Here is a 22,812-nt window from a genome sequence, read left to right as displayed (position 1 = left end):
ACTTAATAGAAAGAAAATAAATATATGATTTAAACTATTTACTTTTCCTTTGTATCCGAGGCACCCTAGAATTTGAAGTAAGTTTCTGATATACAGAGGAAGATGGACGCATGAATCCAACATTCCAAGGAAGCTTTGTATGTGAAAGAAGGGGAACCACACACTAGGACAAAGAAGCACCTTCAGCTGTTGGAGACAAGATAAAGCTTTCAAGAGCAATTTAGGTGACAGCAAGTTTTGTTGTTTTTGTTTGTTTCCCCAGTTGCTCATATTGGATTAGTCTGTGAAGCTTGGAAAACCACAGCCAGTCATTTAAGGGTAGTATACCACCTTAGGCAAACAAGCCTTTCAAACACAAACTCAGAATGTGAGACAAACATGTAGCCCAAAAACTACAGTTGGATACTACTCACGGAGAGTTTGTATCTTATAGGTTCCTACTATCCCCCAAAACACCATGGGACACAGTTTTCCTACACTATAATTACAGAAAGAGGATCAAAGGTAATGCCTGGGTGGGTGTGTACTGACAAGGGTAAAGTCTGTTGCCCACAGTGCAGGAAATAAATGGGGGGTGGAGGGCAGTATTATGATCATAAAGGCACATCATGCAATATACTCGCTTCCTCTGTACCTTTCTTTCCCAAATGCAATGCCTACCTTCTGTGTGGACTGCAGAGACATAGGTCCAATTGTAACGTTTGACTATGTCAAGCATTGCCCTTGCTTGCAAAGTGTCAGAAGGGACAACCCTCAGGAAGTATTTGTACAAAGTTTTGTCACTCAGGTCGATGCTTGTGGCAGAATACGCAATCTGTGGGATGTCGAAGAGCTGAAGCAGGTTCTGCACTTGAATGGCTACGGAGCTGGAGCCCGGGCCGATCACGCCCGCAATAGGCTTCTTAGTCCTGCCTAGGGGGAGGGACTGGCCGTCAGGCAGGCACCGGTTGAGCCCATCCTTTTCATCTCGAATGGAAATCAGAGAGTCCCTGATGAACTCAATGCTCTGCTCCAGAGCCACGGAGGAGTGCCAGCAGGAGTCCCGAATCTCACTGCCCAGAGTGATGTTGGGCAGCAGGACCGGGTCCGCGTTAATCTTATCCAACGTGTGGAACATGGCTTCCACTCTCTGGATGCCATACTGCTCCCTGATCTCTCCACACTTCCTCTCAGGCACCTTCTCGGCCGGAGGCTGGTGGTGGACTGAAAAGAGGGCTCCAATGATGACATCTCCGTCCATTCTGGCCACCGAGCGCTGAGACGAGGCTCCCGCCAGCAACACTTTCCTGCCGGGTCCTCTGGGAAGAAGGGACATCTCCAAAAAGATCGCTGGGAAAAAAACCAAGAAGAGCCGGACCATTGTGCTGAGGACGCGGTCCACAGCCTGCTGGCCGCGTTCCCACGCTGGTCCTGCCAGCCGGTTCTGCGCGCTCACAGCGTAGACAGACACCCGACGCCTGCCTCTCCCTGCTCGGTCCTGCTCGCCAACACCGCTGGTTCAACACTTTCGCCGCTTGCACCCCGGCCTCCTTCCCCTCCTCCGCCACCTAGTCCTCCACGACCACCTCCGTGTCCTGGAGACGCTTCTAAAAGGGGAATTCGAGCCCCCTTCTTCACCGGTGCATCAAAGTAAACTGGTCAAGAGTACAATGGGCATCGTGGTGGCAGCCGTGAGCTGGACGCTGCCGACAAAAAAAGGAAGAAAATCAAAGCTCCGTTATCACAAGACCTGTTTCAAAACTCGGAGTCAGTGATGTTAACAGTTGCCCGGTCCATTTCAACACATGATAGCGGCCGGAGGGGCAGCTTGGGAGACAGCTGTGGTCAAGGCAGGACGTGGTGCGTCCTGCCCGCAGTGCCCTCATCGGTCCCTGGAGGCGCAGAGCCCCACCGACCCTCCCCCTCCTCCAGCTTCAAGCCTCTTCCAGGTCCCCAAATACCCATTACACTTACAGACTTGGTGGGGGGGTGGGGGGGGAGAAGGGGAAAAAAGGAGAGGAGGAGCTAGGTCTTCCAGCCTTAGAGAACTTTCCGGATTTGAAAAGATCAACTTTTTCCCAGAAGAAATTTGGAAACTCATTATGAGGGTGGAAGCACTACTTCAAGATGAACGCAAAAAAGGAATGCACCTTTTACTTTAAATTAAAGGGGTTGAAAAGACCTCAACATACAACCCGAGTAGTAAATATAATTTGCCAGCTTGAGGAAATCCATATTAGTTACTAAGGCAACGCCTGGTAAAGTCTCAGCATGTCGGAGTTTGGTATGTCTCCCACCCACCCCCACCCCCCCCCCCCCATACACACACCCAAGAAGTCAGGCTTACTGTAGATGTTCAGGGAGAAAGGGTGCAGATAAGGTAACTTGATGCCCGCGATGGAGGGTGGAGAGAGGGGGCGGAGGGGGCCCCTGCACCCGCCTAAATCGGGACCTTTGGCTTTGCACATTTCTAGAAAGGGAACGGAGGGGAGCGTCTGGGTAGCTCTTGCAGCGGTAGCTCAAGCTCTGCCGCCTTCAGAACCCTGGACAGTGCTCAGTCCAGCTGCGGAAACATTCCCCTGCAGGGCCTGGAGCGGACGCTTCGACCAGCGAGTTGCAATTCTTTGACACCCCCCCACCCCACCCCCGACTTCGCTCTTTTAACCGTCCTCCCTGCGTTCTTTACACACACACACACACACACACACACACACACACACACACACACCCCTTCCTTCGCCTCCCACCACCCCTCCATCCTCATTCTCTTTGCCTTGCAGCCAGTGCTCCTGCAGGTATATTCAAACCCGACCGTTTCGGGGGCAGAGGCGCCAAATCTCAGCCGCCTCTGGGGCTGAAGTTGGCTCCCTCTCGTTCCTCCTGGCTCCGTTTCTCAAGGTGAGAGTCGGACAAGAAAGGAGCTAAGGGAGCGGGCGGGGAGCGAGAGCATGAGGTGAGCCAGGCAGGAGGAAGATAACCCAGGCATCCACGGGTCCCGACGCTTCCCGGGGATGCTGGACTAAAAGAAATAAATAAGCGGGGATGCCTCTGAGATCAAGAGGAAATCCCACAGACTGCAACTATGTCTGCCACTGTGGCTGGGTTTCACTGCCCAGAGGTGTCTGCTTACCTGGGTCTGCTTGGAGAATTGGACTTGAGACGTACCTGAGTCCGGATAGACAGCGCTATGGTCCTCGGGCCAGAACACCACTCGGGCCACGCTCGGTTCGCAGACGCCTCAGCTCTAAGCCAGACGGTGCAAGGATGCGATCTGGGCTGTACACTAGTGCCCTCTTTCTTCAGCACTATTTTACCGCAAGGAAAAAGAGGGAGGGGGAAGGGGGGAAAAAAACAGGTCACCCAAGGCTTGTCTATTATCTCATGCATAAAAATCAGTCGTTTGATGGTGGGGTGGGGGGGGGGGGGAAACCTAGGGAGAAGTGAGAAATATTAATTCCTCTACTACCAGAGGGTTCTTATAGAAGCTGCCAGATATATGAATAGTCAGATCTGATGAAAGGAGTGGGGAGCCTCTTAGGATGCGTTAGGTGAATATTCTTTGTATATATTTCAAGGACCCAAATACATGTTCTTTCCCTAGAAGTAAAGCCCCTACGGAGGGAGACAGTTAATACATGTGTAGACATTTAGATAAAGTCCATTAGTAGGTTGCAGGGGAAAGGCTGCATAAGGTGAGAGTAGGGGAAAGAGGGGTATGCACATGATGAATCAAGGTAAGCCAAATGAACAGAGACAAACATTGGCTGCATTTTCCAGGTCAAGATGTAACTAAATTAAGAGGAGAGTCAAGTCACATGAAAACAGTGGAGTGAAAAACACTTATCCAAATTCCTCCCAGGCTGCTATCACCCTCCCGACAGGTCTCCAGTGTTGCTTCATTCTGTGTGAAAAGTGGAAGTTAAATCACATTCCTATGGGAACATGTTGGCTGAGCAGAATGTGTCCCAGCTTCTTCAGAGGGGAAAGGCAAGTGACAGTGTGCCTTTCCACTCTGGCTCAAAGCTTTCTATTTGTGTCATCTGCAGAAAAGAAAGATCAACTTATGTGAGTCCCTTTACAATCACCTTGCTCATGTCACCATTTCCTATGGACTGGTGCCATGTCCATCTGGAAGTGGCAATTCCATGTGGCAGTTTTAAATACTCTTCTAGCGTGTTCCATGAAACTTAGGAAAGAGAACAATACTTCCTGTCAAGGACAGATCCTCTTTCTTGTTCCGGTTCTGGTCTTTTTCCCCAGGTGTCAGATTTTTCTGGACTTTAATTAGACAACATAAAGAGGATAGGACTTTTTTTTCTTTTTCCACAAATAACGCACTGAACCAGGTAATAGCCTTTAGACCTATATGTTCCTGGTTCTGGAAGTAATAGTTTGTTTACTCAAGGAAGATAGGAAGAAGTTTCTATCTTCACACATAGAGTAAAATGATTCTCTACCTGTGCTCTTAGGAAGATGTCTGCTCTAAGAAGAGCAAGACAAAGGTGTTCACAGTGCATCAGAGTATCTCACTTCCTCTGATAGCCATTTAAGTTCCATTTTAGATAATGCTATTCTAGTAAGATAAGCCCTAAATATTATTTTCTTGGAAGATTTCATAGATACGGTGAATGTACAAAAATTCCTGTGCATATATAAAACATTAAACATGATTTGCAGGATTAGAGAAAGAAATGTCTCTGAAGTCCACATTTAGCCTCAATGTGCACTGCTCAAAGCTGAATATTTTTAATATATAACATTTTAATATTGACATAGCTTGGAAAAGAATCTGCTACTAAGAGAATAATTAAACATTCAGATTTATTTGTTTTCAATACAGTCTGAGTAAAAACTATGCATTCAGGCTGGCTGAAACAAATCATTTTAAAGAGGAAAAACTTGGGGATTTTGACATAGGAGGTCTATACATATGTATAAAATATATAGCAGAGGTGTTATGAAAAAATTTTAGTTTCAAACATATCAATTAGATATTATCAATTAAATTCATTGATAATTATTTAAGACCAACTTTAGAAGGCACAAAGACAAAAATAAGGCAAAAGCAAGGCTTTGAGAAAGAAGAAACAAGATCAGCTAAATATGCTTTCTCTTTCTAGAAATTTAGACTTTACCAAGGCAGGGAGGATGTAATACATGTACAGACATCTAAGGGAAGTTTCCATTAGTAGGACTAAAAAAATTACTAAGAGGATAAGCTACATACAAATTAACAAATATAGGTGATCACACTGATATAGGCATATGTGGTAATCTATACAAGTTCAAAGAATGTTAAAGGTACATGAATCCAGAAATTCTGTCAGTATGAATATTTATTCAGTGCTGGTAGTGTAGAATATTACATTCAGCATGTGATTTGTGGCATGGGACAAAGCGTTATGAGCATTTTGGTTTGGAAAATCTATTTCATACAACATGCAATGGAGATCACACAAAAGAATACTCAACATACTCTCTCAAGACAATGATTTAATGTGCTGCTGTAACAATAAACACAACAAAATGCTCATTGTTCTCCCATGGCAATAAAACAGTATTGTCCATAAACAAAATTGTGATCATTTTTCTTAGGAATGTATGCACAGTTTTCATTGTTCTCCAATCATAAAGGACATCATAGAGGAACTGGTCTATATTTTAAATGAGCAAAAGGCTATAAAATTTTCCACATGTAATCAGTTAAAAATTCACACTTTTCAAAGTGAGCAAGTATAAGGTTTTTTTTTTAAAGAAAGAGATGGATAAGTCAGGCACATATTCCAAATTATCGTGTATTCTAGTGGGTGTTTTGAAAAGTAGAGTTTACACAGTCATTGGAATATGGAAGTGAGGCATACACAAGAGGTAACAGACTCATAATTGAAGAGATAGCATTGACTGAAAATAGAAATGGGATCAAAGAAGGCCTTTGTAGAAAATTGATTTATGGAAAATTGATATGTAATGTATTACTAAGGAAATATAATTATGTTCAAGTAGATCAATGTTGTGGAGAGCGAATTCCATGCTTTTTCATAAAATAGCATGTTCCATGGCAATTAATTTAATCTAATGTGACATTTCTTATATTCTTATATTTAACTCATGGGTTCAGCAAGATAACTCAAGTTACAGTGAGATTTTTCAGTTTCTTTATCCAATTTTGTTTGTACATTGCTTAAATCGAGAGAAATTGCTGTCTTCATAGAACTTTATGTTCTGAAGCAAAGGCAATAAAAATTATAAAATAAAATCTCTTTCTTTTCAAAAACTCAAAATATTGTTACAAAACATGATTGACTATCAGAGTAAACAAAACATTTTAAAAGAACTAAAATAAGCCAAATTTAATGTACATTCAATTGTTTTATTGGTATGATTAATTAGGCTGTAACTATATATGCAGACATAGGACCAAAAGCATCAGTTTCCATGAGCAAATAGAAATCATCAAAGGCTTTGCAGACTCCTGCAGATAGACTAGAAAACATGCATTTTGCCACATATTGTTCTGTCACAACTGTCCAAACGTTTATTTTTAAAATATTAAAATGCAATTAAAGAGAATAAGGCAATCGTGATTATTCTGGAAGCACATTTTTGGGCCACAATTATTCCCTGTTTTATACCCTGCTGTACCCCATTGTCTAAAACAATGTCTGGTTCATAATAGGGGCTAAAATATTTGTTGAATGAATGAATGGATATGTACTCCCTGAACACTAAAAATATCATCTTTTTTTATGCTTTTCTTCAGGAATATCAAAGCCAGGTAGTTTGTAGATATTTCTAATTTATTCTTCATATAATGTAACAGTAATTATTTTGCAACTATTTCTCAGTTCAAGTAACTAGGCCTAACTAGTATTAAATCATTTGAAACATACTTATACAACAAACTTTCTTTCACTTGAAGCCCTGAAATTTGTTCCAAATGTGAAGAAACTATTCTCACTGCTGTATTGCATTTGCAGCAATAGCAAATGAAACTTTAAAATTTTTATAAAGGTAAAAAGAAGATAAAACATAAATGGAAGCTCACCTTTATCCGCTGTTGTGGCTATATAATTTGAAAATAACCATTTGAAAGGATTCTCAGAACCATCATATGGAAGTGTAAAATGGCATATTATCCTAGTCCTATAGAAGTTTTGGAAAATTGAGGCACCAAGAATCTGTTCCTTGCCTAAGTTTAACGAACAAATCAGGGGTAGTGCCACGTCATACTACCTTTATTCCAATCCATTAGTTCATAAAAACCAATTATATGGACTGAGCTAAGTGTTACTTTTCATTCTTTCCTTAAGCCTTAAACTGATGCTGTCTTCTCAGAAAATGCTTAAGTAATAAAGAAAATGAATTTGAATTTCTTTCCTTTGGGTCTTTCATCAGTTGAGGGCATAAGCATTACAGGTGATTGTTCTATTTGCTTAAAATAGCCATCTTTTATAACAGTTCTAATAACAGCAGTAACCTACTTGCACAGGCTCACAGTCAACTTTTGAACAATTAAGAAGGAAACGTATCTAAATTTTCACATCCGATAAAAGCCTTCATTAGAAAAGGCTTTATATTACTACAGTCTCATTTACACAGAAATTAAATGATTATTCCTGTTTAAAAAGCAGCATATTGTATTCCTACCTTCTCTGTAACAGAAAAGCTGCAACATGATTATAAACCACCAAAACATTGATCTACCTAAAATACAGCCCTTCTCCTTTCAACTGCATGGGTCAAAACCTACAATATATCACAGTTGCTAATAGAAGAATGTCTAAATTCCTGAACCTGGAAACTAAAGTCCACTGACTGCCGAGAGGGTTCATTCAAGCAAAACATGGTAACTACTTGTATCCACCCCTTCTCTTCCCTATAGCAAAGTCAGAGGTGAGCAGCTGACCAGAAAAAGAGAACTTTGTATCAAATAGGCCCAAGGAGTTACCAGAACAGCCCAAGGCATGTTTTTGAAAGTTTCCTAGGTAATTCTCATGTGACCCTTAATTGAAAACCACTGATAAAATTTCATCCCATTCTCCTATTCATACTTTCTGCTAACCAAATAAGCCTTGCATTTCCCACTTCAGCTCATACCTCTCACCTCCGCTTCCCACTTCAGCTCATACCTCTCACACACACACGCACACAAAGAAAAAAGAAAAATTTACCCATCGTTCATTTCTTTTCTATATATTTGTCCTTCTTCAAAATTCATTTCAAATTCAACTTATCCACAAAAGCTTCAGTTCTGAAGGAAATCATGAAAAAAGTGCTTATTTGGCACTTTTATGTGAGATCACACTGTAAAATAATATTACTAATTTTATTAACTGTGTGTTTTACTTAGCTTCATTCATAATCGCTGTTGTCACTTTAAAAATAGTGACTTATTCCAACTATATATATATATGTATATATACACATATATACATAAATATCTATATATGCCATTAATAAATGTATTTTTGAAGGATTATGATAGTTATTTAATAAATAGTAATGTACTATTTTTAATATCATTAATCATAGCAAATAATCATCCTTTGAGTATGGATTTAATTTTCTGAGAGTGGACAATTATTACCAAAATTCTTAAATAATAAAAAGTAACCAAGAAGAGAGAGAACTGTGTCTTGTTCACAACTGACTCTCTAGAACCTTAAGTAGTAGCTATAACTCAACAAGTATTTGTTGAATTAATGGATAAGTTTTGGATCAAAAATGAAGTGTGATTCTAAATAAATTATATTTCTTTGGCTCTGAAAATAATTCCAAAGAGTGGGCCCAAAAATGTTTCAGCAACTGCAAAATCATTAGCTTTCTGAGGGGAGTAGTAATAATTTGGATATAAAAATATGAGTTTATGTATTTTAATTATCATTGTTTTTGGTCATATCTCATGTATGGATTTATTTGGGGGGTTATTTAGGATACAGTGATTAAAATTTAAAACTGTATATGCTATTCAATTTAAGTTCTATTTTTAAATAACATGTAAGGCACATATACAACTAAAAATGACTGGAAGGAAATTACAACAAAATATTAACAGTTATTAGCTATAGAATGTAGTATAATGGATAATTTCATTTTTTCTGTATTCTTTCCTAAAATTTCCATAATAAATATGTGTCCATGTATTAAAATGCTACACCAAGCAATGCCTGGGTGGCTCAGTCAGTTAAGTGTCTGACTTTGGCTCAGGTCATGATCTTGCCGTTCCTGAGTTCAGCCCCCGAGTTGGGCTCTGTGCTGACAGCTGGGAGCCTGGAGCCTGCTTCAGATTCTGTGTCTCCCTCTCTCTCTGCCCCTCCTCTGCTCGTTCTCTCTCTCTCTCTCTCTCTCTCTCTCTCTCTCTCTCTCTTGTCTCTCAAAAATAAACATTAAAAAAAAAGTTTAATGTTATACCAAGATGGAAAGCAAATCAAACAGTTACCAAAAATCTTCTATAAATGATGGTGGGTTCAAGGAACCAAGTTTACTGGTCACAGCTGCTATCTTCACCTGCCTTACCCACCATCTAAGATATTCCATCACCCCTTCTATGTAATAAGAACTCCTCTGAGCACTGCAGACACCATAGTAAACAAGACATATCCCTGGCCTTCCAGGAACTTGGAGTGAGAAACACAGCTAGTACATAACCAGTACAGAATACTACAGAAATCCTAAAGCACTATGGAACCATGTGGGAAAGGCACCAGTCTTCAAAAATCATAAAGGCTTTCCAGGGAAAGTGACATTGAAATAAAGATTGAGAGACAAGTAGCAGTTACCTAGGTGAAGAGAGGAATAAACAGGCAAAAAGATAGTCCCAAACAGAAACTGTAATAGTCCAGAAGTAAAGGAGAGTGTGGTGATTTGAGGAAACCATACATGGTTTGGGAAAGCTAATACAAAGTATTAGAGTATGAGGATAGAGGTAAGAATTTCCTTTGAGACAGAAAAACATGATGAAGTGATCTGTAAACCAAGTTAAGAGTTTGGAAAGATGATAGCAAATAGGCCTAATAAGGTTGAAATTGGTGGAGGAAGGATAAGTCACATCATTATATTTAAGATTTAAAAAACTGACTCTGATAAAATTGAAATTATAGACCTCATCAATGTGGGAAGCCAAAAGAACAGTTTAAAAGATGCTGGACAATTAAGTTCTTTTTTAGAAGAAACCAGAGAAGAATATCTTTGTAAGTTTGCGGTATGAAAAGATATCTTACATACAAAATGCAATAACCATAAGCTTAAAAAAATTGAGAAATTGGACTTCATCAAAATTTAAAACTTCTGTTCCTCAAAAGACATCAGTAAGAAAATGAAAATGCAAGTTATAGATAGTAAATATGTGGCAGACATAGAGATAGAGATGTATGTGACAAAGGTCATATACCAAGACTATGTGCATAACTCCATATCTGGTTGAAAAAGATATATCTTTTGAGTATGAGTAATGTACTAATGCTCATAATTTTCATGAAAAGAGTTGCTATGTATGCTTAATAATAAAGCTGTTTCCCATATTTGAATAAGCTCATTTAAGCCATTCAGATATATTGAACTTATACCAATATATAAATCCTTCACATGGCCAAATCAGCCAATACAGTTCACCATGGAAGCACTTAACAATCAATACACCATGCTGTATCATTGATACAATTGGGACTATCATATTGATTCTGGTAGCTGGCCCCAGCAAACCAAACCAAAGTTTTTGAAGATTGAAACATCATAATTTTTTAGATGTTGTCTGCATTTCTTGCAGTTAACATTTTTTCCTGCTTAAATCTCATTTTTCCTACCCCTGAAGTCATGAAATGCCTGTGGATTTGTTGATTGCTTGAACAGTCAGGAAATCTGTACAGTCTTGATTTTTCAAGCTTTATGTCATAAAAGTCCGAGATTCTAAAAGAGATGTGGGAGTTATAAAAACTATTTATATAGTGATAATGAATACAATTCAATACAAACAATAATAGTTGTTGGTAATGAAGGTGATGATAACAAGGCAGCATAAAAGAGCCTGGGTACAAGCTCTAAGAAACTCCAAGTGACTGAAGGAGCAGAACCCATCAGAGAGGAAGAGCATCCAGGGAAATACAAGAAAAACTGGAAGGATAAGATGTTAAAGAAGCTAAGAAAGAAGAGGACCTCAAGGAGGAATGGGTGAGTTGTACGGGATATTGCTGAAACACACAAATTATGATTAGAACAGGAAAGTGTCCCCTGGATTTAGCAACTTGGGAGGAAATTGGTGGCCCTAGTAAGAGCAATTTTAGTCAAGTGTTGGGAGTAGAAACCAGTCTGGAGTGATTTCTATGGTTAATTAGATATAGAACTACTTGAGAGAATTTACAGACTCATTTTTAGAATTAATAACAGAGTTCTGCAAAGATGTTACACCAAAACCAACTTCTTTCCTACATATTAACAAGTAAGAGAAAAAATCTAATTAAAAAATGTTCTTTAGATCTGGGTAAAGAAGGTAAATTGAACACACTCATTTACTTTTGTTCCCTCAATAAACCTCAGTAAAATGACAATAAAGAGATTTTTGAGGCATAAATCTTTAAGGCAATGAGAATAGGAAGTGAGAAAATGGGGGAAGGGGTGAAGTAAACTAAAAAAGCAACTCATTGACAAGATTCAAGCAAGTTAAATTTTAAATTGACAGTGAGAAAATCCATAGGCAATTTTCAGTTATACCACAGAACCCATATCCAGAAACTGGAGGCTCCAGCTACCTCTAAAAGTACAGATGAGGGGTGCCTGGGTGGCTCAGTCGGTTAAGCGGCCGACTTCGGCTCAGGTCATGATCTTGCAGTCCGTGAGTTCGAGCCCCGCGTCGGGCTCTGTGCTGACATCTCGGAGCCTGGAGCCAGCTTCTGATTCTGTCTCCCTCTCTCTGACCCTCCCCCGTTCATGCTCTGTCTCTCTCTGTCTCAAAAATAAATAAACGTTACAAAAAAAATTTTTTTAAATAAATAATAAAAGTACAGATGAGGGTAAGGCTAAAAATAAGAGAAGTGGTGAAAGTTTAAGATTCAAAAAATCCTCAGACCCCCCCCCCCTCATTGACTCCACGTAGCCAGTTAACGTAATCCTCCCTCATCCTGCACAGGAGAGAGGAAGGGAAATGGAGATCTGAATGACAGGACCCACTCCCCCTGCCCTCTACTCCTACTCATCTGTCTGAAAATTGGCATACAGGCTTATGCCTTCCATGCAGGAAATTAGAGGATGCTTCTCTGGGTAATCTTATGAGTGATGACTCCAAAAGCAAAGAGGGAAGTAATTTTATGTTAAAGGGCCCTAGGAGAGAAGCCAAGGCAAAGCACCCTGCACCCTGCAATACACGAAGCACGAAGGCTGTTGATTAGCTTTTAGCCATAAGGAGATGAAGTAATTTGCCCACATCATGCAGCTAATAACTGTCATGGCTAGGATTTAACTTAAGGCTCTGATTCCTTAGACCATGCTCTTAACTGCTACACTATGCTACTCTCAAACGATTAAGGATGGAGGGAAATTATTGATCATGGATTCATAGTTCTAAAATGTATATTAGAAGAGTTTGAGAGGGTCGGGGGAGTTTGGGACAGTGTAGATGATATTCACAGCAATAATTCATGATAGAAAAAGCTTGCACTTTAGACAGAAGGTGACCATATGTCTGGTTTGCCCAGGACAGACCCAGGTTATTCTTCTTATAGATTAATTAATGCCTGCTAATTTTTAGCAACCCCTTTTACCTTTAAAAGTATCCTGGTTTGAATAATAAAGTACATGGTCAACCTGTCAATTACCAATACTCCCAAAAATAGAAGCAAAGCAGAATTTACTCCACAACATTTTGGAGAAAGAGTAACAAACCTAACAGTCTTCTTCTGTGGCCCAAGGATTACAAGGTAAGGCTAGACCTCTTTTCCCTCCTGTTTAGTGGATGTCATCAAATTCAGTATATACAGCATGACTGTAACAGTGAGAAATCATAATTCATCTTCACAGGAGAGTAATCACCTTGAAGAAATATGGCCCATGCTTTCTGACAAATTTTTATTTCTGCTGGTTCAAATCTATCAGACCTCAAACGTCATAGAATATTCACATTTTAAATTTTGATTGAGATGAGGTTAAATTCTAAAGTGACCTTACTTTGAAAGAAAAAAAAATCTGTAGCAGTTGTCCCTCACTCTTCCTTAGAATTACTGTCAAAAAGACACTCTTCTCATGTTCCTGAATCAATTCAAACTGTAGATGAAAATTGCTCCCTTGCAGCAGGAAACACTGAAAGGAAATGTACCAGGGACATTAACAGAGAAATTTTGGAGGCCATGATTCCCAATTCAGGTCCTGCAATATCCAAGAATGTCTTCAACTACCTTTTGGAGATTTGTGGTGGGTTAGTGTATGGGAAACTAATTAATTAATTAATTAATAATGGATTAATATATCAATTGACATTCCCACAAAGAATAAGAAAATATAAATGACAGTGTAGTACATAATTAATAAGTAAATACCGACAATTAATTAAGTAAATAAATAATTTAAACATTGTAAGAGAGTGAGACTAAATGAATTTGGAGTGCACTGTAATGTCAAAAATGAATGTGCCACTCTCAATTCAATATGAGATATCTTAGTACCTGTACGGGAAAACTTGTGATATACATACTACAAATGAAAAATCTAAGTAGGCCTAATAATTTATTCCCAAAATTTTATAAATCTGAGGATTGGGTTTCATAAGGTATTTCCTGTTTCAAAGAACCATGAAGTTATTTCAGTTAGTAAAGAGCTCAAACTTCCCTGAGACTTTAAAAGATACAACACTGAGGTCAAAGATGTTGTTGCCTGTTTTCTCCTCTAGGGTTTTGATGGTTTCCTGTCTCACATTTAAGTCATTCATCCAGTTTGAGTTCATTTTTGTGTATGGTGTAAGAAAGTGGTCTAGTTTCATTCTTCTGCATGTTGCTGTCCAGTTCTCCCAGCACCATTTGCTAAAGAGACTGTATTTTTTTCCATTGGATACTCTTCCCTGCTTTGTCAAAGATTAGTTGGCCATACATCTGTGGGCCCAATTCTGGGTTCTCTATTCTATTCCATTGGTCTATGTGTCTGTTTTTGTGCCAATACTATACTGTCTTGATGATTACAGCTTTGTAGTAGAGGCTAAACTCTGGGATTGTGATGCCTCCTGCTTTGGTTTTCTTTGTCAACATTATTTTGGCTATTCTGGGTCTTTTGTGGTTCCATACAAATTTTTGGGTTGTTTGTTCTAGCTTTGAGAAGAATTCCGGTGCAATTTTTATTGGGATTGCATTGAATGTGTAGATTGCTTTGGGTAATACTGACATTTTAACAATATTGATTCTTCCAATCCATGAGCATGGAATGTTTTTCCATTTCTTTGTCTTCTTCAATTTCCTTCATAAGCTTTCTACAGATTTCAGCATACAGATCTTTTACATCTTCGGTTAGGTTTATTCCTAGGTAGTTTATGGTTCTTGGTGCAAATGTAAATGTGATCAATTTATTGATTTCTCTTTCTGTTGCTTCATTATTGGTGCATAGAAATGCAATTGATTTCTGTATATTGATCTTGTATCCAGTGACTTTGCTGAATCCATGTATCAGTTCTAGCAGCTTTTTAGTGGAGTCTTCCAGGTTTTCCATGTAGAGTATCATGTCGCCTGCAAAAAGTGAAAGTTTTACTTCTTCTTTGCCAATTTTGATGCCTTTTACTTCTTTTGTTGTCTGATTGCTGATGTTAGGACTTCCAACGCTATGTTAAACAACAGTGGTGTGTGTGGACATCCCTGTCGTGTTCGAGCAATTTCTTGTTTGACATGTCTCCAAAGGCAAGGGAATTAAAAGCAGAAATGAACTACTGGGGCCTCATCAACATAAAACGCTTCTGCACTGCAAAGGAAACAATAAACAAGACTAAAAGGCAACCAACAGAATGGGAAAACATATTTGCAAATGACATATCGATAAGGGGAATCTATAAAGAACTTACTAAACTCAACACCTGAAAAACAAATAATCCAGTGAAGAAATGGGAAGAAGACATGAATAGACACTTTTCCAAAGAAGACATACAGATGACCAACAGACCCATGAAAAGATGCTCAACATCACTCCTCGTCAGGGAAATACAAATCAAAACCACACTGAGATACCATTTCACACTGGTCAGAGTGGCTAAAATTAACAACTCAGGAAATAACAGATGTTGGTGAAGATGTGGAGAAATGGGAACCCCCTTGCACTGTTGTTGGGAATACAAACTGGTAGAGCCACTCTGGAAAACAGTGTGGAGGTTTCTCAAAAAATTAAAAATAGAACTACCCTAAGACCCAGCAGTGGCACTACTAGGAATTTATCCAAAGGATACAGGAGTGCTGATTCATAGGGCCACATGTACCCCAATGTTTATAGCAGTGCTTTCAACAATAGCCAAATTATGGAAAAAGCCTAAATGTCCATCAACTGATGAACGGATAAAGAAGATGTGGTTTAAATATATAATGGAATACTACTTGGCAATGAGAAAGAATGAAACCCTGGCATTTGCAGCAATGTGGATGGACTGGCTGGTATTATGCTAAGTGAAATAAGTAAATCAGAGAAAGACAGATGTCATATATTTTTACTTATATGCAGAACTTGAGAAACTTAACAGAAGACCATGGGGGAAAGGAAGGGGAAAAATAGTTACAAACAGAGAGAGAGGGAGGCAAACCATAAGAGACTCTTAAATACAGAGAAAAAACTGAGAGTTGATGGGGGGGGGGAGGGAAGAGGGGAAAATGGGTGTTAGGCATTAAGAAGGGCACTTGTTGGGATGAGCACTGGATGTTGTATGCAAGCAATGAATCATGGGAATCTACCCCCAAAACCAAGAGCACACTGTATACATTGTATGTTAGCCAATTTGACAATAAATTATATTTTAAAAATAAATAAATAAAAACAAAAGATACAACACTGCATTTCTAGGATGATTTAAATGCAGATCTCTCCAGCCTGACTCACACCCTATAGTTAATATTCACTTATCAATGTATCTCTCCGCTGTCCTCATGAATTCTACTCTTATTCTTGCCTGTTTATCTCATGCTTGTCTTCTCCCTGCCATGCCAATCTTATCCATCCCAGAAGGCCCAGCTCTGGTTTTATCTCCTGTTTGGAGACCTTCACAAAACATTGATCTGCACTGATTTTTGTTTTTTCTCATCTCTTATAAACTGCATCACTCAGATTTACGCCAAGAAAGTATCTATATTGTACATGTCTTACATGATCAAGAAGAATACTACATGATCATGAATTTAAGAATCAGATCAAATTGTATTCTTGTGACCAATGGTACAGATACATACATGTAACAGATTTTTTTAATGTTTATTTATTTCTGAGAGACAGAGACAGAGCACAAGTCGGGGGGTGGGGGGAGGGGGCTGGACAGAGAGAGGAGACACAGCATCTGACAAAGGCTCCAGGCTCTGAGCCATCAGCACAGAGCCCAATGCAGTGCTCGAACTCACAAACTGTGAGATCATGACCTGAGAGGAAGTCGGATGCTTGACCAACTGAGCGAGCCAGGTGCCTCATACCAGATTCTTAACAAAAATATGCTTTATTGAAAAATAGTGAGAAAATTCTGAGAATGGCATTGGAGAAAAGACCTAAATGTGGAATGCAAGGGATTTCTGGGTTTCCTTCCAGTTTAAGCTAGTGGAGTGGTTTTTAAGTGCTCCCAAAATTAAGCAGCTTTTATAAAGATTCCTAATTTCTTTTCAAAACAACACTTGGCTTTACTCTGCAATTGGGTTCTCAACTTCTGACTCAAATTCAGCTAGTGATTTCACTTTTAGCCCTGATTCTATAACTATACTGACAATTCTATTTTCTTATCTCTGTGGGGATAATTACCTTGTAACAATTACCTTGTAAGTGATTTGATGAGTCAAAGTTCTAATAGCACTGTGAAAAAGGGCTTATATAAAGGTGCATCTTCAATGATGCAAATAATGTATAAATAATATGTTTTGTTGGCTTTTAACTGCTTTCCTAACATGTGGATACACAAGTGTATATATATTGTCAGCTGACTGATGTATTAGCATTTTACCATAACAGAAATACTGAAAATAGACAATGAGGGGGAAAGTAAATAATTTGAACTATATATAAAAAGAAAATCCATTTAATAGTTGATTACAAACAATAAATTAGTTACGCATATTACAGTTGAATTTGTCATTTATATAATAAATTTCATGTATTTTATATGTATCTATTTTTAAAGTACCAACCTGAACACTTCAAATGATCAATACCTACTATTATAAAATATTTTCTGAAAAAAATTTAGTCTTGAAGCACATTCATTATCAAAGCATGAAAATTCAACTCTTAAGGCAACAAAATTTGTATACTATGAAAGTATCAATATAAATTCTTTTGTATATCCCTTTCACATTAGTTCCAATTTTGTCCCACAAATAAATGAAAGGAGGTAAATCTTTAAAGTCCTTTTAAACATCCTCAGTGTTAATAGTGTAGTAGCTTGCCTTGAAAATCTAAAAGATATTATTTTCCAGATTCAATCATAAGAACAGAAAATGGCTGAAAGAAACCACCCAAAAGAGATAATGCATCTTAAAATTTTAAAGCTGAAAAGGCTTTAATCCCACTCTTATAGTATATTGATGAGTAAGCTAAGGACCAAAGTGGCATATGAAAAAGCTTTTATGTGTCAGAACCAAAAATAGTATGTTAATAATCCTACTCCAAGCAATGCTTGCCACGTCTCTTGATATTCTACTATGATTCACTCATTCAATAAACACTGAGTACTACTGTAGGCCAGATAATATGTTAAGGGTGAAGGACAAAAGTGTTAAGTTCCTATACTGGACAAGTTTACAGCTGTTAGAGAAGATAAATATTTAAATACACAGGTTCAAGTGTAACATGGTAGATGTTATAATACAAAAGAGGAATGAGCAAATAATTTTGCCTGGGCATAGGGCAATCAGGTAACCTTTCATAACATGATATTTCATTCAGGGTCTTAAAGGATGAGGGCGGCCTTAACAAACTACTTCCAATGTTGGCTAGAAATGACAGAAATTTATTTTCTCACAGTTTTAGAGACCAGAAGTCTGAAATCAAGGTGTTGGCAAGCTCAGTTCCTTCTAGAGGTTCTGAGGGAGACTACATTCTATGCCTCAATCCTAGTTTCTGATGACATCTAGCTTATAGATGCATCACTCCAAACTCTGCCTCTGTCTTCACATCACGTCTTCTGTGTGTCTTTTCCCCTCCTCTCTTTTTGCATAAGGAAACTCACCATTGGATGAGGGTCTCCTCTCATACAGATATTATCTCAAAATCCTCATCTTAACTACATATACAATGATCCTTTTTCCAAATAAAATCATCTTCACAAGTCCCAGATAAACATATTTCTTGGACAGCCACTATTCAACCCATTCCAGAGACAGCCAAATTTTCACAGGTGAAAAAGTCTGAAAGAATATACTTAGAAATAATGGTATATGCCAATGCATAAACACCATGAAAGGGAAAGAGTAAGAAGTATAAAATAATTAGGGTGAATCTGGAGAAGGGATGGGAGATAAGGTTTAAACAGCAGGTTGAGGTCTGATTAAGAAGCACCTTGTAATCCAAATTAAGATTTTAAACAAATCAAAACAACTTTGGATGAGATTTCTGTAACAACTTAGGGGTTAGAAGATACAGAAAACTAGAGACTGGGATACTTTAAAACAGGGTTAGCAGGCAAGTTTTTGCTATAAAGGGCCATTGTAAATATTTTAGGCTGTAGAACTATCTCTGCCCAACTACTCAACTCTACCAATGTAGCATGAAAGCAGACATAGACAACAGTTGAGTGAATAAGCGTGGATATCTTCCAATAAATACTCATGGGCACTGAATTTGAATTTCATATAATTTTCATAGGCCATGAAATGGCATTCTTTTGATTTTTAAAGGATTTTAAAATATAAATCCATTTGTAGAGATGATGTCAGCAAAAGTGGTAGAATAAGTAACTCCAAGGGCCCATCCTTCCACAGGAACAGCAAAAAAAAAAAAAAAAAAAAAAAGAAGAAAGAAAAAGAAAAAAAAGAAAAGAAAAAGAAAAAAAAGAAAAAAAACTGTCCAAATCAATTTTGTCAGAACTCTGAAAATTAATCAAAGATTTATAGCAATCTAGTAATACTGAATCAAGAAAAAAAGGAACTTTGGAATGGTAGGAAAGCTCTATGTCATTTATATTTGCTCTTGCCCTGTTCCCCCTCCCCAGCTTGACAGTGATATTGAAGATAGCCTCCATCCCCACTATGGCACTTTGGCCCCTGGTTTGTGAAAGAGTCAAGAAGACCTCACTCTCATACAATTACATTTGTCTGTTTTGACCTGTCTGGGGGCTCCCAGAAGGGGTGATGCAAGGTGCTTGATTTTGTTTCACTTAACTCAGAACTCCTTCAGGTGAAAAAGCAGCCAGCCACTCAGCTGAAAAACACTGTGTTCAGAGGCTAAAACCACACTGCAAGGCAAATGAACAACCCACTGCCACCAAAAGCAAGAGATTACAATAGAGAGGCAAACAATAGACCTACTGAATGCCTGGGAAGAAAAGCAGGGACGTTCTTTAAAATAATAGGGCATTGAAAAGCACCCATGCAAACAGGGAATACAGAAAGTTGCACAGCACACATACCTAGAGTAAAACTTAAGAAGACTTGAGGCCTTCACCTCTGACTGATCTTTAGACTTAGCACAAACAGGAAGAAAAGGTGAAGGCTGAGTTGTAAACAGCCTTGTTGACTTGAAGGAGTACCCCCAACACAGAGCAAATCTGCAAGGACTCAAAGACTTTCTATTCTTTTCTTCCACTCTTTCTTTCTTTTACTTTTTTCTTCCTTCCTCCCCCCCTTTTTTTCTTGTTTTGTTCCTTCTTTTTTTAGCTCCAGGCATTCAAGGAAAATTCTGCCAACACAGCGGCTAAATGTAAGCTAAACAGTACAGAGACTATACACATAAAAGAGTACAGATGTTACAAAAATACTTTAGAAAATTCATTCAACAGAGGCCGGGGACCCGATCTGAGGCTGCTAGTGTAGATTCGAGGTTGTCTGGTCTGGTGGTCGGCAGGGCCCAGCCCAGCATAGCACGGCCCAGAGCAGCCCAGCCCAGCCCAGCACAGCCCCTCCCAGTACAGCCCAGCACAGCAGCGGAGCCCGGGCTGGGAGGGCAGCAGACCCGCCGCTGAGCCGTATTGCAGACCTCTGCCCACACCTGGGGACCCTCTCCCCGCGGTGCCTGCCTCTACCTGGGGCGCCAACACTCTGTCGGCCCACCTCTCTGCGCTGTTCTTGTGCCTCTGCTTCTTTTCTTCCTTACCATCAGTACTTGATCAGAGGGAAAGGAAAGTTTTAAGAAATGCCGATTGCACAGTTGCTGGAGCTATGGAAGAAGATCGCGGTAGAGCCCATGGAAATAGAGACCACTGAGGAGGATCTTAACCTGGACTCGGAGCGCACCATATAAGACACCGTTGAAGAAGGCAAATGTGACTCCGCCTTGCCTGAGACAAAGTCACTAGAGGAGGAAGGCACCGTCAAGGAAATCGACGTCAGCCACCATGTGAGAAGGGTTTGAAAAGGCAGACCCTTTCCAGTTTGAACTGCTGAAAGTTTTAGGACAAGTGTCCTATGGAAAGGTGTTCCTGGTGAGGAAGACCAAGGGGTCTGACATGGAACAGCTGTACACAATGAAAGTTCTTAAGAAAGCTACCTCGAAAGGAAGAAAAGCCATATTGTGTAAATACCATTTTCCCACATATGTTCTGCTGTGGTGTACCATTTGGGAAAAAGAACATGGAGGAGGAAAGCAGAAGCAGGTTGTATGGCTGCAGGTGGACCACGAGTCATTCTGAATCTTCAGTCACACAGGATTGCTCAGTTTCCATTAAAACGTGATTGGTGGCTGTATTACGTCCCAGTGGCTGGGTGTTAGAATAGAGTCCGACACCTGATGGTAGAACTCTGTACCCCTATCCCCAGGGAAGCATAAGCACTAAACACAAGGTCAGAATAAAATTGCATCCAAGATTCCCCCCCCCAAAAAAAAATTCATTCAACAAATGAACAATTACAACCTATGGCAAACTATAAAAGCAAGCCCTAAGGAAGGGGAAATATCTGATTCCCAGAGGTATCACATTATAATATTTTAAATGTCCAGTTTGCAACACAAATTACAATGTATGCAAAAACAAAAAGAAAGCATGACTTAATCAGAAGAAGAATTAACTGATAGTGTCCCTGAGAAGTATAGACATTGGGCTTACAACAGTAAAACTTTAAATCAAGTAGTCTTAAATACCTTTAAAGAACTAAGGAACAGTTGAAAAAAAGCCAAAGGAAACCTTAATAATATTGTCTCAACAAATAGAGAATATTAATGGAGATAGAAATTTTCTAACAAGGAACCAAAGAAATTCTAAAGCTAAAAAGTACAATAACAAATAAAAATTCACAAGAGGGTTTCCATAGCAGATTTGAGCAGCCAAAAGAAAGAATCAGCAAATCTAAAGTTAGGTCAGTTGAAATGATTTAGCCTGAGGAGCACGGAAGGAAAAAGGTAGGGAGGGAAGAAAGGAAGGAAGAAAGGAAGGAAGGAAGAGAGGAAGGAAGGAAGGAAAGAGAATTAACAGAACCTCAGAGACCTGTGGAACACCATCGAGTGTACAGTCATATGAACAATAGGAGTCCCAGAAGGGAGACAAAGAGAGAAGGGCCAGAAAAAATTTTTGAAAAAATAGTGGTCAAAATTTTCCCTAATTGATAAAAGACACAAACCTACATATCCAAGAAGTTGAATAAATTCCAAGAAAGACAAACACAAGAAGATTCACGTGAAGTCACATCAAGTATGAGATACTATTCTGAACTGAAGGATGGCAAACATATGGTGCTATCGCTAAATCTGATCAGTTAATATCCATCACTGTTCTGAGAAGTCTATGAGGTCAATCACTATGTCTGATTACATCCTTAGTTTCGAGCAACATGTCTGGGAGGAAATGGTGAAGTAGAGCATAAGTAAAGTTGAAATACCACTGAGATCAATAGAGAAGGAGCTGGATAGGGGAATTTAAAGACAAAATGGGGATTCAATTGAGGGTAAAATTTTTGAAATTTGTGGCACCAATAGACATATTTTTCTCTATTGTTGGCCAACAATTTAAGTTAAGGTGATGAAAAGGAAAATAGAGAGGCAGATGGAGCAAAATGAAGAACTTTAAAATGTACAGGAAAAATAAATAAACGTTGAAAAAAAATTTAAAATGTACAGGAATTAGGGCATAGGAAGTATAATCAATAATATTGTAATAATGTTGTATGGTGACAGATGGTGACCGCATTGACCATGGTGAACACCGAGTTGTGTACAGAATTGCTGAATCACTATGTTGTACACCTGAAACGAAAATAACATTATATGTCAAGCATATTTCAATAAGTAATTAATTAATTGACTTCTAGTGTCTAATTTTACCAGAAGAATAAGATCAACAAAATTGAGTTTTTTTAAAAAGCACAGGAATAACTTTATTTGGTACCTGAAGCCACTCGGGATGATTGAAATGATATGAAATATGAGACTGGAAATTAGTTCCAAATTCTTGATAAGGACAAAAAGGCTAAGCACATATAATTATTTATTATGATAATTTATACAATTTAAAGCTTCAAAAGGGGGAGAAAGAACTTGTAAAGAAAC

At 38.8% G+C, this 22,812-nt stretch overlaps 1 protein-coding gene across 6 annotated transcripts in view; it reads right to left on the bottom strand.

Moving 5' to 3' along the window:
• Positions 1 to 15,892, bottom strand: part of GRM1 (glutamate metabotropic receptor 1) — a 429,332-nt gene extending 413,440 nt beyond the window's left edge. For 3 of the 6 annotated variants that reach the window (XM_045499938.1, XM_045499940.1, XM_045499939.1), the window contains exons 1-2: positions 3,145 to 3,276; positions 661 to 1,682 (exon numbers count right to left, since the gene is read on the bottom strand). In XM_045499938.1, coding sequence (XP_045355894.1) covers positions 661 to 1,360 — 700 coding nt within the window. In that variant the 5' untranslated portion in view covers positions 1,361 to 1,682; positions 3,145 to 3,276. Of the gene's footprint in view, positions 1 to 660; positions 1,683 to 3,109; positions 3,277 to 15,887 lie in introns of those variants that run through there. The other 3 variants (XM_045499937.1, XM_045499935.1, XM_045499936.1) reach the window with 3 other exon arrangements.
• Between the last annotated feature and the right edge of the window lie 6,920 nt (positions 15,893 to 22,812).

The sequence above is a fragment of the Leopardus geoffroyi genome, chromosome B2 (assembly GCF_018350155.1).
Source record: "Leopardus geoffroyi isolate Oge1 chromosome B2, O.geoffroyi_Oge1_pat1.0, whole genome shotgun sequence".
Classification (NCBI taxonomy): Eukaryota; Metazoa; Chordata; class Mammalia; order Carnivora; family Felidae; genus Leopardus; species Leopardus geoffroyi.
The sequence above is the reverse complement of the archived record's forward strand: the minus strand, read 5'-3'. Positions and strand labels throughout refer to the sequence as shown.